Source organism: Protopterus annectens, chromosome 2.part0 (genome assembly GCF_019279795.1).
Source record: "Protopterus annectens isolate FY-2018-M chromosome 2.part0, PAN1.0, whole genome shotgun sequence".
Classification (NCBI taxonomy): domain Eukaryota; kingdom Metazoa; phylum Chordata; order Ceratodontiformes; family Protopteridae; genus Protopterus; species Protopterus annectens.
The window spans coordinates 478,101,284-478,120,890 of NC_056728.1; the positions used below are offsets into that span (position 1 = coordinate 478,101,284).

The window sequence follows — 19,607 nt, forward strand, 5'->3', positions numbered from 1 at the left end:
GTGTGAATGACCTGAGACATACCTCCCTGGACTACATGAAAACAAGACATGGAGGAGCTCTCTGATCTTGTAGCCTAGGCCGGTATGACCTAAGCCCTGAGTAGCATCCTGCCATCACCCAGAATGACACCACAGTGCAAGGACAAAATGATTGACTTTAACAATTGGCTAAGCTTCTGGTGTCATTCTAAGGGAATCCAGTATCTGTCTGCCAGGGAAGACATGATCGACAGAAGACGCTGCATTGCCAGAGATGGCCTGCACCAGTCGCCCTTGGGATTCCGGATACTGGCAAAGACTCTTGCCACCCCTATAGTGCCTTTTTTAGGCAAGGTTCAAATGACAAATTCACCACCGTAACAGGTACAAGCAAGCAAAATCTGAGGGTAATGCTACTCAATGCTAGAAGTCTAAACATCAAAATGCACTCACTCGAGGCACTCCTTGAAATGGAGAACACTGACATCTCTGCAGTGACAGAGACCTGGTTCAAAGCTCCAGAGCGCACCCCTGCATTACCAGGCTATAATTCATACCACACCTTTCGGCCACCAAACCCGGACCGAAACACTAAAGGTGGAGGTGTGTCCATATTCATTAAGGATATCCACACCTCCAAGCTAGTTGCTCAGCATAATGCATCCGAGATTATACAAGTTCAACTAACTCTGGGCAAAACCGCAATCCAGACTGTAGCTTGCTACAGACCCCCCCACCATGCCCCAGGATTCCCACTCCTCTTTTCTTGATACACTGGAAAATATTAAGGTACAACCCAACACTTTAATAATGGGTGATTTCAGCTACCTTACCATTAACTGGGAAAACTACTCATGTACCAACTGTTTTGCTCAACGTTTTCTGGAAATCATCAATTCCAATGCTTTGGATCAACTTATCCACACCCCCACCAGAGGCAGCAATATCCTAGACCTGGTCATCACCAACATGGGTGACCGGTGTTCCACACCAGAGGTCAGCTCCTCGTTGGTCAGATTCGACCACAAGCTAATCACCCTAGACATCCACATCCCGCTCCCACCCCCCATTAGGAAAACAACCGTAAAAAAATTCTCCAAAGCCAACTTCACGCTTCTTAAGACAGAAGTGGCAAACTTCATAACACCCATGCAGATGGACAATAGAGGTATGACTGCTGAATCCTACACAAATGCACTTTATAAGCACTTACACGAGTGCATGGATCGTGCTATCCCTAACAGAACCAAGATGCTATCCTCCAAAAAAGGAAGCCAATCTGGTGGTCTTCTTATAGGTTCATAGGCTCATACTAGGCTATCTGCCCTAGGGCATTTATAAGCCTAGCCAGAGTGTGTGTGGCTTTCACCACCCCTTAGGATGAGAATACTATACCCATTAGTTTGCTGTGCCTCTGTCCAGCAGTGACACAGAGATGATTCCTGTAAACCACGATCTCCCATCCACTCGTCAAGATTTCTCTTGAACAGAGTCAGTGAGGGGCTCTGCCTCACATGGACTGGGATTCTGTTCCATAGTGTAGGGAGTCTCTGGGTGATGAATCTGTCCCTCCAGCACATCCTATTTATATCCGTGTTGAGGTTTAAGTCTCTTGCTCTCGTGGCTCTGGTGGATTTGAATTTTTTGAGGTGGAGCATGTCCATTAATTCCGGGTTGGACATGGCCTTGTATGTCAGGCACAGATCACCTCTGAGCAGACGGTATGCGACTGAATAGAGCCATTCTGCCATAAACAAACTCTACAACAGAAGAAAGAAACTGTTGCAAAAAAAGAGTAAAATCCCACGATTGGAGGAACTCCCTGGTCAGCCTCAGTAAGAAGCTGAGATCCCTCATAAAATCCTCCAAAGCTAGTTATGAAAACAAAATTGCCACTGATTCTAAAGACAGCCACAAAGCATTCTATAGCTATGTCAAAAATCTCAATGGCAACACTCAGATCTGCTCTGAGTTACAGCACAATGACACTAAATATACAGAACCAACTGATATTGCCAACATCCTGGCAGATAGGTTCAGTGCTAACTTTACCCCCCCTCTCACCCCCTAAAGGGCCCATCTTTATACCAGAAAAATGCAAAGTTCCTGTCATCACGGCTGCACAGGTAAAAACTTCACTCTCCAAAGCCAAAAAAACAGCATCCATGGGACCTGACAACATCCCAGTCTGCCTTCTACATGAACTACAAAATGAACTGGCACCCCACCTAAGTACCATGTTCAATCATCAAGCCTCACCTCAGGTTTTGTGCCCATTGAATGGCGCACCGCGACAGTTATCCCACTCCACAAAGGGGGGGCCACAATAGACCCCGGGAACTACCACCCCATTAGCCTGACGAGCCTCGTCTGCAAAGCCATGGAACGTATCATCATGGAACTCAGACAAAGACATTGGAGATCTCCAAACCCTGGACCCCACACAATCTGGGTTTGTAAAAGACAGATCATGTCTCCTAAACCTGATAGACTTCTTTGAAGTAGTCACCAAAGCCATAGATGAGGGTAAGGTGGTTCACACAGCCTATCTAGATCTCGCCAAGGCATTCAACACCATCCCCCACTCTGGAATTATAGATAAACTCACTAAACTAGGTATAAATCCCTATGTCACAAGATGGGTTGCCAACTGGCTTACTGAAAGAACCCACACTGCGAAAGTAGCAGACTCCAAATCAGATTTCAGACCAGTGACAAGTGGAGTACCACAGGGTTCAGTCCTGGGTCCTCTCCTGTTTGGTATCTACTTCTCTGAAGTACAGGCTAACACAGAAGGTCTTTGGCTAACTAAATTCGCAGATGACTGCAAACTAGGAGCCATAATTGAAACTCCTAACGATGTGGACATACTACTGAGACAGATACCTGGTGTCAAAGACATGGTCTCAAGCTCAATGCCAAAAAGTGCATTGTCATCCCCTTTGGTAAAAATTCTGTACCCATGAACTACCACATAGGCGGTAGTCTACTTAACACCGAAAGTGTGATAAGAGACCTTGGGACACAGGTGGACAGTAGTCTCTCCTTTGATAATCACATCGCCAAAGTGGTCAGGAAATCCTTCTACGTGGCACACCTCATCACAAAAGGTTTCTCATCCAGAAAAAAAGAGGTCATTGTTCCCCTCTACTCATCACTCATTAGACCCATTATATAGAGTACAATGCCCCTTTTAGTATGTACCTCACAAGACATCTACAACAACTGGAAAGGCCGCAAAAATACCTCACAAAGAGGATTACTGGCCTCAAACAGATGCCTTACGCAGACCGTCTCAAAAAACTCCAGCTTTATTCCGTTGCATATCGCCTACACAGAGGCGATCTCTGCCTAACATACAAAGCTATGTCAAACCCAGAGCTGTTGGACATGCTCAACTTAAAGAAATCCCAATCCCTCAGAGCTACACGTTCTAAGGACCTAAACCTGGTCACCACAATAAACAGAACATGCTGGAGGGATAGATTCCTGTCCCAGAGACTTCCCATACTCTGGAACAAACTACCTATCTATGTCAAACAGAGCTCCTCATTAGCACTCTTCAAGAAAAATCTTGATGATTGGATGGGAAATAGGAAATTCACCCCGGGGATCACCTCTGTGGTTCTGCTTGACAGGGGCACAGGAGAATAATTTTCTTGGGTGGCAAAAGCCAGGGTACATTTTTGGCTAGGCTTGTATAGGCCCTAGGGCCAACAGCCTAGTACCTACCTATGAACCTATATGTAGTCAAAGGTTTGATTCCTTCAGTCTCCATTTACCTATATTGTGGCTCTAAGCAAGTCACTTAACAAGTATGCATCTAGTGAGTATACCTGAATACAAATGAATAAAATAAAATAAAATAAAAGCAAAGAAAGCCCTGCTGTCAGATGAAGCATATAGTTTTGAGTTTATTAAGATGTAATAGGGCCTACTGCAGATGCTTCATGCAAACAGGCTACAAAGAGTGTAGCAAATAAAGACATGGAAAGGACTTAGAAGATGTGTACCTGCTGTACTGTGAGTGGACTGGCGGTATGGTATCTCTCATGTCCAGTGACACCATTCAGGTTCCCTAGAGGAGCAAATTCAAGAACCCCTGATTGACAGATTGACAGACTCCCAGAAATGAAAACACTGCATGTGCTGGTTGAAGTTGCTAAGGTCTGGAATGAGACAGAAAAAGGAAGTTATATCTTACCATAAAGTTCCATCTGTGTTGTTGATCTTCATTCATTCATCACTTATGGGATGTCAGTTCTGTCCTTGGAACCAAGTCGGTCTTATACCAAGCTCGCACCAGCCAAAAATGCTCGAGCTAAGCTTTTACCCATAGTATCCTTCTCCCTGTTACCTCAGATTGAGTTTGCCCTTTATCAGTAAAGCAAAGGCAGTTTCTGCGCAAGTACCCTAACTCAGCACTTGGACCCCAAGTATCCCCCAGGAGCCTTTGGAGAGGGAAGGAAAGAGGGATGTGATGAATGAATGAAGATCTACAACAGAGATGGAACGTTATGGCAAGACATAACTTCTTTATCTGATGTTGTTAATCTTCATTCCCTTCATCAATGATGGAACAGAGTCCCCAGCTACCTTCTGTTCCTTGGGTGGCCCTTATAGAAGAATATTCCTGAGCACCACAGAGCCAAAGGACACTCTTCCCCTGGAGACCAGATCTAGTTTATAATGAGTAATAAAGGTACGAAGAGAAGCCCATGTCGCTGCTGCACAGATATAAACAATGGTGGCTCTAGAATGGAAGGTTACAGAAGTTGCCATCGACCTGGTAGAGTGAGCTTTGATTTTCTGTCGTGTAAGCTTTTTCTCATGATATGTAAAGTATGCAATGCCTAAGCCATTTAGATAAGGTCACTTTAGAAACAGAATTTCCCATTTTAGGGCCAGAAAAGGAAATGAATCGTTGGTCTGATTTACGTATCATCTTAGTCCTGTCCAGATAAAATCTCAATTGTCTATGTACATCCAATGAATGCAGACAGTATTCTCCTTTGTTAGTAAAATTTGGGAAAAATATTGGAATGTCAATAGTCTGTTTAATGGAGACATCTGAAATGACTGTGGGAAGAAAGGTAGGGTTCATCCAGAGTGATACTCTGTCCTTGTGAAAGATAAGGATTAATGCATAGAGCGTGTAGCTCTGAAATACATCTAGCTGACGTAATGGTGACCAGAAAAAGGGACTTCCATGACAAGAATCTGATGTCACATTTTGCTGCAGGCTCAAAGGGATGTTGAGTCAAAGACTGAAGAACAAATGTGAGGTTCCATGGTTCAATAGGCTGTTCGACTGGAGGGCTCATGTGGGAAATCCTTTTAGAAAGATTTTGCACAAACGGTGAGTAATCAGGGGAGAATTTCCAAAACCATTATGAAAGTTTGAAATGGCAGCTAGATGTACTTGCATGGTAGAAGCTGCAGCTCCATTTTCGAAAAATTTTGATAAATAGTGAAGGGCTACTGTAACTGGAACCGAATATAGATGTAGTTTTCTTTTCTTACCCCAACACCAAATAGAGAATCTCTTCCATTTGTCTAGATAGAGTTTTCTGGTGGATGGTTTGTGGGAGGCCAGGAAAATATCGCGTACTGGACAGGGACGGTTAGCCTGCCTGGCGATTAGTGGAAGTAAAGAAACCATGCTGTCAGCTTGAGACTGCATAGGTTCGGATGACTCAACCCTTGGGGGTGAGAAATCAGGTCTGGAGATGGGTCCAGAATTCATGGTCAGCATAATAAGTGAGGCCGGAGGAAGGGGTACCATACTTGTTGAGGCCAATAAGGGGCTATGAGGATTACCTTGCTTTTCAACCGAACAGCTATCTCCAAAAATTGGGGAATCAGAGGGATGGGGGGGATAGGCATACAGAAGTCTGGGGGTTAGGCATACAGAAGTCCCGTAGGCCAATCGTGGATCAGAGCGTCCCTCTGGGACTTTCCCTGCGGGGGAATTAGGGCAAAGTAGCTGCTACATTTGTGGTCTGACGGGGAGGTGAATAGGTCGCAGCAAGGCTTGCCCCAGTGGCTGAAAATTTTTGCTGCTGTGCTGGAGTTGAGGGACCACTCGTGAGGCAGGAGAATACATCTGCTCAGCTTGTCTGCAATCACGTTGGAACCCCACGGGATATGCATTGCTATCAGAAGACAATTGGAAGCTATTGCCCACTGCCAAATTCTCATGACCTCTCGACATAGGGGATAAGACATGGTTCTTCCTTGTTTGTTGATATACCAGACTACCGACATATTGTCTGACTGAATTGCAATCGTCCAAGAAGGAAGAACAGATTGGAATGCTTACAACGCTAAAAGCGTGCCCTCAGTTCCAGAACACTGATATGCAGGTTGGCAGGTTGGCCTCTATTGTGGACATGTGCCTTGGAATATCACTCCCTGAATAAGCCCCCCCCATCAGGGAAGCATCTGTGGTCACAGTGGCTTTAGGTTGAGAGGGGGTGGAAAGGGCGGCTCTAAAGTTCTGCCTCTGGCCTCACCCACCAAAGCAGGTCCTGTTTGCAATGATTGGTTATTTGTACCTGAAAACAGAGGGTGTGACGATTTGGGAACCACTGAGATAACAGAAGCCATTGAAGTATTCTCATGTAAAGTTTTGCAAGAGGCACTATTGGTATAGCAGCTGCCATGGATCCTAGGAGGTGAAGGACTTCCCATGGTGAGGCTTTGTTTTGGCAGAGTATCACCCGGACGTGAAGTCTCAGTCTTTGTAATCTGTGACGTGGGAGAGACACTAAACAGGAGCGGGTGTCAAAAACTGCTCCTATGAACTCTATGGACTAGGTCGGAGTAAGATTGGATTTCTCCCAATTTATTGTTATTCCCAATAGTCTCACCAGGGAAAGAGTGTATTTCAAGACTGTTACCAACTGATGCTTGGTGGGGGCGGTAAGGAGCCAATCATCCAAATATGGAAACACCTGGAATCCTTGCAGCCTCAAGTGAGCTGTGACTACTGCCACGCACTTGAACACTCTGGGGGCTGTAGAGAGCGAAACTGGTAGTGACTGGCTCCTAGTAGGAAGTGAAGTGGTCTCCTGGAGTGTTTGTCCATTTTGATGTGGTAATACGTACCCTGGAGATCCATGGAGCACAATTGCCGTTTCCCAGAAATGGGAGAATGGATTGAACCGTGACTATCCGGAATTTCGTTTGGGTGACAAACCTGTTTAAATTGCTGAGATACAAAATTGGTCTCCTCTGTCTTTTTTGGCACCAAAAAGAACCTTGAGTAGAATCCAGATCCACATTGGTCTGGTGGGACTGCCTGGAAGACTCTTTTTTGACGCAGCTTTTTTTTTATTTCTATGGCTGCTTCTTCCCTTTGACTAGGTGGAATGTCGGGAAGTCTTGTAGGGGGTTTTGGATAAACATTGAGGGGGACAGTGTAGCCTCTGGTTATAATCTTCTGCACCCAAAGGTCGGTAGTTACAGACTTCTAGGCAGTGTGGTGCACAGAGAAACGGTCCCCGACTGCTTCCAGAGGAAAGCAATCGGACCGCTCTTCAGGCCCGCTGATGGGACTGTCCAGAGAAAGTATCTCTGGGTCCTTGGTTAAGTGGGCCCCCTCTGCCTCGGTAGGGGCGTCTTCCGGATGAGTTATCCCCTCTGCCCTGGAGGTAGACACGCCACATGTCTCACGAAAAGGACCCAGAGACTTTTTTGTGCCACAACTTTCCACTCCTCTGGCTCCTGGAAAAGGAGCGCTGTGGAGTGGAAAAGTCTACACCTACAGCAGAGACAGGGTCTTGCCATCCTTTTCACACCTGGCTAGAGTGTGTCCTTCATGTTAGGGCCGAACAAGGAAGAAGCTTTGACAGGAGAGTTCAAGACTTAAAAGGGTCCACAAAATCACAAAGGCGCATTCAGGCATGCTATCTCATAACTATGCCTGAACCCGCAGGTCTGGCGGCCTTTTCAATTGCATGTGATATTAACCTCATGGACGAGTTAGAGATGGACTCCAGGGTTGCAAGCTGCAAGGCAACTTTGCACTTACCTCGTCAGACACCTGTCCTGAGAGAGTTCCAGGGAGTTCGGAGATTAAGTCTCTTTAGAGCCTCGTAAAAATGTGCTAAATAACTCAAGGCCAATACAGTAAAGGTCGATGAAGAAAAGACTCACTTCCCTAATCTGTCCACTGCCCGGGACTCTCTGTTGGGCGTGTGAATAGTGACTCTCTTCGGCAAGTTCCTTTTTCGTGGCCGGCGTCACCACCATAGCATCAACTGGTAAACCCTTAGACCAATGTGGGCTCTTTTCAGGAGGGGAACGCATTTGTCTGGTCTCCGAGGGACTGGTTCCACAGAATCAGGATTCTTCCAAGCACACTGCACCACGAGATGAACTAACTCATCTGCAGGCGAGGTTACCCAAGAGGTAGATGGTCGGGCACGGAAAGCATGCAGAAAGACAGACTCCTCGGAGGAAGGGTTGGTGGACTTCCAGTCACCACTCTGTTTTAGCATTTCAAGGATGCCCCCAAAGGAGACATACTCAGGAAGTGACTGTGGGAACCCTTCCCCTTCATCGTAATCCGTATCCTCTGACAGAGACTCTTCAGGGGAGTCTACATACTTCCTCTTGCACTACTTCTTACACGGTGGCTCCTCAGTGGGGACTTCTGAGGAGGACTCAGAAGAAGGGGCGCCCTGCAATAGGGTTTCTTGTGGCTCTTGTGCCTGATGTCCTGAGGAGGTGGCTAGTGTCAGCTGCAGCTAAGGGGGAAGGGATGTCTGGGGTTCCGATGCCAGGGTATGCTTCCAAAAGCAAAAGCCCTCTTAATCGCCTGGAAAACAGGTCTGCCGAAGAAGGATGGGAGCCTGGAACCGAGAAAGACAACCTCAGAACTGAGGTCACACCCTGCTCCGTCTAACCCGCACCCGAGGAAGGAACCTCAATAAGGCTGGTGCTGACAGAACCCCTGGCACTGTGGACGGAAACATAGATATGCTTGGAACCGTACTCAATGCCGAAGAGCCTGAAGCCCAATCCTGAACTTGAGGAAGGTTCGGTTTTGAAGAGACCAAAGAAGAAAGGGACGATTCCGAGGCCACAGTGAGGTCCACTACTGGCACCAAAACAGAGGGTTCCAACAAAGATGTCAGAGCTAGAGACTTTGAAACCTGCAAGGTCAAAGGAGGAGAGTAGGATGGAGTACTTGAAGAAAGAATCCCAGGTCTGGCAAGTGGATGAGTGTTAGACGGAGTGGGGATCCCCCTGACTCTCAGCAGCTGATCCACAAGGTGCACTACAAGTTCTGAAAGGCTCCTGGTAGATCTAGTGAATAACCCCGACAGGGATTTTGGTTGCTCTCGGAAGGTGCTATATATTTGTCCCAAAAAAGGGTCCGCTGATGGGGAGTATCAGGTCCGTGCACTGTCCAGCAGAATCACTGCCTCCAGTTTGGAGACAGGAAGCAGCAAGAATAATATAGGGGTAATAGGTAACGTAGACGGACTCAGCGCTGAAAGGGCACTTGGTATCGAAATGGACAAGGATGGCTTAGTCACAAATGGAGTCAAAGTAATAGGTACCGAAGGTATGCTTGGTGCTGAAGAGGATGAGGCAGTTTTTGAAGCATCAAATATCAGTGCTGTGGACAGTGTCGGTGCTAAAACAAGTGCCGAAGGCAGTACAGCAGTTGACGGATTAGAGGTTGTAGCCATACAGTTTGACCTAGGTATTTTAGGCTTGACAGGCTTGCCCAGATCACTAGAGGGTGAAGAGGGTACAGAATGTGGTCTTTTCCTCTCTTTTCTGGGAGGGGGGAGCCCTCTGTCACAGAAAGAGCCTCTGAAAAGAGCGTCTTAAGGAGGCCCTTCAGAATTAACTTATTTATGCGCTCATTCAAGGTAAGCTGACTGAATCCTTTACAAATAGAAAGTACAGTTGTGTACACTTACCATAAATGTAGATGTTCGAATGTATTCACTGTTGCAGTCATCACTTTTGGGTTATCTGCTTGCAGTAGCCCTCAGCTGGCCTGATTATCAAAGTCTTGGGTCTTGCATCGGTTGCTGTCTCATCTTCCGAGACGTCAGGGGTATAAAGCATGCAGCCGACGCCATTACATCAGTTTTTCTTGCCCCAGATGTCAGGTGCCCCCTCTTAACGGGAAGCAATTACATACATATATATATATATATATATATATATATATATATACATATATATATATATATACACATACATACATACATACATATACACACAAGATTATACCTCCAACAAAAAAGAAAACACACCAAAAAGCTTTTAAGTAAAGTAAAGGAGAATAGAGGTATAGCCAAAAGAGGTCAGGGGACTGGAGGGAGGGTAAACAGGACTGCAACAGTGAAAACACTTGAACATCTACATTTATGGTAAGTGTACACAACTGTACAATGTTCTTCGTGTTTTACTGTTGCAGTAATCACATTTGGGTAGATTCCCAAAGCTAAGGATGGGAGGACGAATTTAGATAGCATTAGGACCAGCTACAAGGCCCTGCAAGATTGCAGTGGCAAAGCCAGCTCTGGATTTAGAGAAAATTGGCAAATGGTAATGCTTGGTATGTACAGAACTCCAGGTAGCAGCTTCGAGGATGCCTCTGGTAGGGACACCTCTGAGAAAGGCTGTAGAAGTAGATGCAGCCCTGATTGACTAGGGTCTAATCCCATATGGAATAGGTTTTCCATGGTGCTTATAGCAGAAAAGAATGCAATGGCCTATCCATTTAGAAATGGTTTGCTTTGAAATAGCCTTCCCCTCTGCAGCAAATGCCACCAGCAGTTGTTCTGATTTCCTTTGAGGTTTAGTCCTGTCCAAGTAAAATCTAAGTTGTCTGTGCACATCTAAGGAGTGCAGAATCCGTTCCCCTTTGTTCTGTGGCTCAAAAAAGAAGGTTGGCAAATGAATGGACTGATTAAGAGCCACACTGGATAACACCTTGGGCATGAAAGAGGGATTGGTCCTGAGAGACACCCTGTCCGCATGAAAGATGATGAAAGGCTTCACTGCCATAAGGGCCTGTAATTCAGATACCCTTCTTGCTGAAGTGATTGCTAAAAGGAAAGCTGTTTTCCAAGAAAGGAATTTTAACTCTGCAGTTGCAGCTGGCTCAAAAGGAGGAAGAGTTTTTCCAATATAAAATTAAGGTCCCAGGCTGTTGTTGGGGCTCTCCTGGGTGGTTGTAAGTTTTTGGCCCCTCTGAGGAACTGCTTGAGCAGTGGTGAGAAAAGAGGGGTGGTTCTGTGTTCTAATGAGCTGAAATGGCTGAGGCGTGAATTTTGATGGAGGAAAAGGAAAGGCCCTTGGTGAAGCATCTCAGTTAAGTATTGAATAATCTGAGGTAAATTGGGCACTGCTGTGGCCATCCCTTGAGTTTGGTTCCAGGCACAGAATAGTTTCCATTTTTCAGAGTAAGATTTTCTAGTACTAGGCCTCCTTGCCTCCAAAATGACATCCAACACTTGTTTACTGAGGGATGGTAATGGAGAGATTAGGTAATTAGCCAGGCTGCCAGGTTCAGGGTTTGAAGCTGGGGGTGCAGAATCTGGCTCGGTAGGGGTCTGAGGTAGGTGCCATGAGGCCAGCTGTGACACACTGCGCAAGAGGGGGGTACCAGTGTTGGCATGGCCAGTCTGGTGCAATCAGTATCAGTATCATCCTTGGTTTGTCCTGTTTGATCATTAGTAGTACTTTGGAGAGGAGAGGCAGAGGAGGAAAGGCATAAACTGATAGATTTTTCCAGCTGAAGGACAGAGCATCCACTTTCCAAACTTGTTTGTGGGGAGTCCTTGTGCAGAAATTGTCCAATTGGTAGTTCTGGGGGAGGTAAACAGGTCTATATCTGGGATCTCCAATTTGTTGATCAACATGTTGAAAATCTTTGGTTCCAGTTTCCACTCGTGTGGGTCCATGAGATTTCTGCTTAGTTTGTCTGACAGAGTATTTAGTTTCCTGCCAGGAATTGAGCCTGTAGATGCACTTGGTAGCTCAAGGCTGTGTTCCACAGAGCCATGGCTAGTCTGCAGAGGGGGTAAGAATGGGTACCCCCTGCTTGTTTATGTACCACATAACAGTGGTGTTGTCCGTCTTTACCATTAATTGTCCTGGAAGCATGTGGTCCTTGAAGACTGTCAGAGCATTCTGTGCAGCTAACATTTCTTTTTGATTGATATGCAGGTGCATTTGACTTGGGTTCCATTTGCCCTGAATGCACTTCCCTGCCAGGTGAGCCCCCCATGCATAGTCTGATGCGTCTGTTGTTAGGGTTTGGGTGGCAGGGGGTAGAGTGAATGGTAGTCCCTTGTTTTGGTGGCAGGCCTCTGCCCTCCAAAGGAATTCTAAGTGTAGGCAATGTATGATAGGAATCATTGTTTCTAGATCCTGAGAGTGTTGACACAATAGGCTTTTTAGATACCATTGTAGATTCCTCATATGCAGTCTTGCATATGGAATTAGTAGAATGCACGAGGCCATGAACCCCAAGGCTTGCAGTATCTGCCTTGCAGATAGCAGGGTTTTTGTGGCCACTTGTTTGAAGTAAGATGTCAAATGAATTTGTTTCTCTGGCGTGAGGAAAGCCATCTGGGAAGTTGTGCTCAAGCCTGCTCCCAGGAATATAATTTGTTGACAGGGTACCAGATGTGAATTCTTTTCATTTATGGTGTACCCCAGACAAGTTAAAACCTTTTGTACAAATGCCAGATGATTCAGAAGTATGTCCTGGCTTTCTGCCTGAATTAGACAATCGTCCAGGTATGGGTATATTTGAAGATTTCTTTGCCTCCAAAATGCAATGACTGGAGCTAGGCACTTTGTGAATACCCTGGGCGCAGTAGATAAGCCAAAGGGCAGTGCAGAGAATGGATAGTGCATGCAGCCTGCTTTGAAGCGTAGGTATTTTCTGCAAGAATTCCTGACTGGGATGTGCAGGTAGGCTTCCTTTAAATCCAGTGTTGCCAACCAGGCATCTTTGCCTATCATGGGAAGCAACTGGTGAAGAGTTAGCATCTTGAATTTTGGAATTACCAGAAAGATGTTTAGGATAGACAGGTCCAGGATAGGACGCCATGAGTTGTCCTTTCTGGGTACCAGAAAAAGTCTTGAGTAGAAACCTTGTCCCTTTTCCTCTTCTGGAACAGTCTGAATAGCCTTTAATCTAAAGAGAGAGAGTACTTGCTTTTGAGCCTCTGCCCAATGATTTGGGGGTAGATCTGGCCAACTGTTTGGGGTTGGTAAAGTGTGGAAGTGAAATCTGTATCCTTGGGAAAGTATGTTTAAAACCCATTTGTCCTGGGTAATGAGTTCCCAGTTTTCTGCTTGCAGAGCAATCTTTTCCTCTAAAGGAGCAGTCAGTTGAGAAGTGCTTGGAAGGTCTAACGTTAAGTCATTGAGACAACTTACCATAGGGGTGAGTCTTACTACTCCCTGATTTGGCAAGTGGGAGCCCCCCACTGCTTAGTCCTGTGCGTACCCTGGGACTGAAGCCTGGGTGTTCTGCTGGTACTGGGTTTGAACTGAGAAGGCCTGGAAGGGGCAGGAAAGGACCCATTTTTTGAGCGCCGATGCCTACTAAATCTAGGAGGCTGCACTTGTAAGAAATCTTTAACAGTTTGCTTAGATTTAGCTTTTTCCTCCATCTTTTTAAGAACTTCTGCTTTGTCGCCAAACAGGCGGTCCTGATTTAAGGTTGCATCCAGCTATTTAGTTTTAACATGATCTGGCAAAGGCTGCTCCTTAAGCAAAGCATGCCTTCTAAGTACAGAGCTAGTGACAGCAGTCCTGCAAGATGCCTCTAGTGAATCAAAACTACATTGCAAAGTTTTCCAACCTGTTCAGCAGAATGCATTAAATCCTGTAAATCCTTATTATCAGCACAATCAGGAATCAACATCATTTTCTGTTTAAGCAATCCAATAATATGCTGCTGATACTTTAACATATGAAACTGGCAATTTAAAGCCCTGATGGCCAAGGTTGCAGAGGTGTATACCTTCTTACCCCATCTATCCAGGGCTCTGGAATCTCTATCAGAGGGGCTAGGAGTTTTGGCAGTAGTAGCATTAATGCCCTTGGGTCCCTGTGAAATGGTCTCCGGATCCGCAGTAGGATTTTGAAAAAGGAACTTGTGAGACTCAGGAACCCTGTAATATATATCAGGTTTTCTGGGAGCAGGAGGTAAAGAGTCAGGGGCCAAGCTAGATTTAGAAAAGGCATCGTCAACAATGTCCAGCACAGGAGGGATAGCTAAAAACCTGTGTTGGGGCAGGAAAAAGAAGTCTCTAAGCCTCTTTTTAGAGTCAGAATAATCCTGGCTTTTCCACTGAAAATGCTCCCTAATACTATGCAAGATTTCACCAAAAGAAAAATCATCTGGGGAGAAGCAGAGGGAATAGAGTCCTCTGCATCAGAATCCTCATAGGTAGACAAGGGTAAATCCTGGTCATCAGAGGAGACAGAAATTTCAGAATCCTGGTCAGAAGTATCATAATCAAATTCAGTCCTAGGTCTCTTAGAGGGGGAAGGTTGGCTTCCTCTGATTAAAGTAATAAGGTCTTCAGCCATTCTTATGATTTGTTTTTTTAGGCATAGAGGCCTGACCATGCGGTCTGGGTGTCAGTTTCCTAGGCATGGTTCGAGTTTTAGGCCTAGAAGAAGAAGAAGATGGTGTTGGTTTAATATGCAAGTCAGTAGGCCTGAATACACCCACAGAAGCCGGTGCCTGCACAGCGGCTCCGGACCCATCCAAGGTAGAGACATCCGCAGGTTCCAAAGGTGAAGCATCTCGCGGCATACCAGACTCCGAATGGGTCTCAGTAGAGGCCTGCGAATATGAAGTAGTTGGTATCAGGGGCTGCGAAAGCGCCTCACTGAGTACCGGCAAACTGGTGACTAGCTTAGGAGAAGAGTCGTCGGCAGCTTTGGACCTAGGCGGCCTGTCTCTGTCTTTATCTTTGCATTTTTTCAAAATGTCGGTAGTCGGGTGGCTTACCGAAGACATATTTGGATAATTGAACCAAGTACCAAAATATTTAGAAGTGAAAATGTACCGATGACGAATAGTTCATGGATTAAATGAGGCACAAAGCCGACAGCGAGGTACATTGTGGTCAGGGCCTAGGCAAGGAATACAGTACGAATGAAAATCTTTATGAGGTACTTGCTTTCCACAAGAAATACAATTATTGACTTTTACTGACATCGGTTTAGAGCAAGAAAAAGTTTCCCCAACGGGGTACTTAGCTTTAGTTGAAGACTTCAGTTCTGAAACTCGAAAACGAAAATTTCAGGAGTCAACCGACCGGCAATTGCGAACTGCTTCTGCTTCAGGCACTGCACGGCAAGAAAGACTGATGTAATGGCATCGGCTGCATGTTTTATACCCCTGACTACCTGACGTCATGGAAGATGAGATATCAACCGACGCAGGAACTAAGACTTTGATAATCAGGCCGACTTGAGGGCTACTGAAAGCAGATAACCCAAATGTGATGACTGCAACAGTGAAACATGAAGAACATCATGGGGGCTGCACCGAGAGATGGGATGCCCCCAAACAGTACACACAATCGTCATGTGAGTCACTGTTAGGCATTTTCCTATTACAACTACGACACTGCTTAAACCCAGATGTAACTTTCTTTTCAGACATAATGATATGCACAGACACTCACAGGTTATAAGGGGAAAAAAGAAATCTTTGTTTTTTTGTTCAAGTAAAAAGAGAAAAAAAAGAAAGAAAGAAAGAAAGAAATACCAGTGATGGTATTTAAGAAATACCCCAAAGGGTAGGGAGAAAGGCCATATCACCAATGGTACCAAAACTACCAAAAGGGTAAAAGGGTTAGCAATAGATCACGATATGTAAGAAAATAGAAAAAGGAGAGAATGCAAGAGGCCATGAACCCCAGGGCTTGCAGAATTTTCCTTGCAGATAGCTGGGTCTTTGTGGCCAATAGTTTGAAGTAGTCTGTCAAATAAACTTGTTTCTCTGTAGTGAGGAAAGCCATCTGGGAAGTTGTGTTCAAGCTTGCTCCCAGGAATGCAATCTGTTGGCAGGGTACTGGGTGAGATTTCTTTTCGTTTATGGTGTACCCCAGTGAGGTTAGAAGTTTCTTTATGAATGCCAGATGTTTTAATAGTAAGTCCTGGCTTTCTGCCTGAATCAGACAATCGTCCAAGTATGGGTATATTGGAATATTTCTCTGCCTGCAAAATGCAATGGCTGGAGCTAGACACTTTGTGAATACCCTGGGTGCAGTAGATAAGCCAAAGGGAAGTGCAGAGAACTGATAGTGCATGGAGCCTGCCCTGAAGCATAGGTATTTCCTGCAAGATTCCCTTATTAGCATGTGTACGTAAGCTTCCTTAAAGTCTAAGGTTACCAACCAGGTATCTTTGCCTAGCATAGGAAACAGCTGTTGAAGTAGCATTTTGAATTTTGGGATTACTAGAAAGGTGTTTAGAATAGAGAGGTCCAGGATAGGACGCGATGAGCTGTCTTTTCTGTGTACCAGGAGAAGTCTTGAATAAAAACCTTGTCCCCTTTGTTCTGCTGGGACAGGTTGAATAGCCCTGATACTTAGAAGAGAGAGAACCTGATGTTGGGCCTCCGCCCACTGATTTGGGGGTAGGTCTGGCCAACCGTTTGGGGTTGGTAGGGTGTGGAAGTGGAATCTGTATCCTTGGGAAACTATATTTAAAACCCATTTGTCCTGGGTAATGAGCTCCCAGTTTTTTGCATGCAGGGCAAGCTTTCCTCTTAAGGGAGCAGGCAGTTGAGCAGGGCCTGGAAGGGTTAAGGTTAAGTCATGGTGCCATTTTTCCACAGGAGGTGGCTTACTACTCCCTGCTTGGGAAGTGGGAGCCCCCCACTGCTTAGGCCTGTGCGTAGCCTGAGACTGTAACCTAGGTGGTCTGCTGTTCCTGGGTTTGACCTGAGAAGGCCTGGAAGCTACTGGAAAGGACCAATTCTTTGAAGGCCAATGCCTACTAAATCTGGGAGGCTGTACCTGTAGGAAATCTTTAACAGTTTGCATAGATTTAGCTTTTTCCTCCATCCTTTTGAGGACTACTTCTGCTTTGTTGCCAAACAGGCGGTCTTGGTTTAAGGGAGCATCCAGTAATTTAGCTTTAACATGATCTGGTAAGTTTTGCTCCTTAAGCCAAGCATGCCTTCTAAGTACAGACCCAGTGACAGCAGCCCTGCAAGATGCTTCTAAAGAGTCAAAACCACATTGCAAAGTATGTTTACCAACTTGTTCTGCAGAATGCATTAAATCCTGTAATTCTTTGTGTTCAGCACAGTCAGGAATCAACATAATTTTCTGTTTAAGCAGTCCCATAATATGCTGCTGGTACTTTAACATATGAAACTGGCAATTTAAAGCTCTAATAGCCAAAGTAGCAAAAGTGTATACCTTCTTACCCCATCTGTCCAAGACTCTAGAATCTCTATCAGAAGGGGTAGGATTTTTGGCAGCAGTAGCCTTAATGCCTTTTGTTCCTTGGGAAATGGTCTCTGCATCTGCAGTAGGATTCTTGAAGAGGAACTTGTGAGAGTCAGGTACTCTGTAATACCTGTCAGGTTTTCTGGGAGCTGGAGGTAAGGTGTCTGGGGAAAGGCTAGATTCCAAGAAAGCATCATCTACAATGTCCAGAACAGGAGGGAGAGCTAAAGGCCTGTGTTGAAGAAGGAGTAAGAATTCCCTAAGCCTCTTTTTGGAGTCAGAGTAATCCTGGAAATGCTTCCTAAGAGAGTGTGCAAGGTTTCACTAAAAGAAAAATCTTCTGGAGGGGAAGCATAGGGAATTGGTCCTCTGCATCAGAATCCTCATAGGTAGATAAGGGCAAATCCTGCTAATCAGAAGGAACAGAAATATCAGATTCCTGATCAGAAGGAAAATCAGTTCTAGGTCTCTTAGAGGGGGAAGGCTAGCTTTCCCTAATTAAGGTAATAAGGTCTTCAGCCATTCTAAGCATTTGTTTTTTAGGCATATGGGCCTGAGCATGTGGTTTGGATGTCGGTTTTCTAGACGTGGTGCATGTTTTATGCCTGGATGAAGAAGATGGTGTCTGTTTAAAATGCAAGTCTGTAGGCCTGAATATACCCTCAGAAGCCGGTGCCTGCACAGCGGCTCCAGACCCATCAAAGGTAGAGACATCTGCAGGTTCCACAGTCGAAGAAGCATCTCTTGGCATACCGGACTCCGAATGGGTCTCAGTAGAGGCCTGCAAATCTGAAGTAGTGGGTATCAGGTGCTGCAAAAGCACCTCACTGAGTACCGGTGGACTGGTGACTAGCTTAACGGAAGCATCGTCAGCAGTTTTGGATCTATGTGGTCTGTCTCTGTCTTTATCCTTACATTTTTTGGAAGATCGGTAGTCAGATGGCTTAACGAAGCCATTTTCCAGTACGGATACAGAGTACCAAAATAATTTGCTGCAAAGATAGCCCGACAATGAATAGTTCGGGGGTTGAACAAGGCACAAAACTGACAGTGAGGGACGTCGTGGTCTGGGCCTAAGCAGGGAATGTGGTACGAATGAAAATCTTTATGAGGTATTTGCTTTCCACAGGTAAGATAATTGTTAACTTTTACTGACATTGGTTGGAGCAAGAAAAAAGATTCCCAACGGGTACTTATCTTTTTGAAGACTTCGGTTCTGAAACTCGAAAATGAAAATTTCAAGAGTCGGCCGACAGGCACTTGCGAACTGCTTCTGCTTTGGGCACCGCAAGGCAAGAAAGACTGATGTAATGGCGTTGGCTGTATGTTGTATACCCCTGACGACTGGACGTCATGGAAGAAGAGACAGCATCCGATGCAGGAATCCAAGACTCTGGTATTCAGGCTGGCTGAGGGTTACCTGCAGGCAGATAACCCAAATGTGGTGACTGCAACAGTGAAACACGAAGAACACCTTCAAGGCTCCAACCCAACAAAGTTAAAGTAATGAATGTGGACACATTGAAAAGACTGCAATACGATACTGTCTGACACTTTGACTTCAAATTCATAAATGATGAGTATTCAAAGGAAAAGACAAAGAAACAATGTTTTTATCCAGGTGGAACAACCAGGAAGTTGGTATGGAGGTCTTTTTGCTATAAAGTACTTATGTACCAATGAAATATGGAACAAGAAAACTAAACAAATGGAGTCTCCAAATGCCTACCTGCCGCCTACAGCTTTTCAGAGTGATCTTAGTTTTAGCACTGACATCATCCAAATCTTTCTTTGTGCCTTTTGATAACTTCTTCCCCAGAACTTCACGTACAAATGCTTCATCAAAAGTATAATACCTGTTTGACAAGGGAAAAAAGTAATCAATTTACACTTTGTCTAAACACTTAAGATTCTTTACTAATACTCTTTGGATTATTAAGTTATATGACAGCCCCATAACATATAAAATTTGAAAGTTATGCACTTACCATAGCAACAGATCTCCACAGTCACAGTTTAACCTCCTCTTCTGCTAAGACTGCAAAGTCAGATAACCATCTAGACAAAGTTACTTTAGAAACTTGCGTGTCCAGTTTATTGGCAACAAAGGAAACAGTTACAGACCTTTCCTAAAGTTGTTAGTATGATGGAGAT

General features: G+C 45.2%; 1 protein-coding gene across 2 annotated transcripts in view; it reads right to left on the bottom strand.

Annotated features, from left to right (window-relative positions):
* Positions 1-19,607, bottom strand: part of LOC122793129 (FGF1 intracellular binding protein) — a 544,410-nt gene that overhangs the window by 351,292 nt on the left and 173,511 nt on the right. For both annotated transcript variants that reach the window (XM_044060893.1, XM_044060894.1), the window contains exon 4: positions 19,183-19,309. In XM_044060893.1, the coding sequence (XP_043916828.1) occupies positions 19,183-19,309 (127 nt within the window). The remainder of the gene's footprint in view (positions 1-19,182; positions 19,310-19,607) is intronic.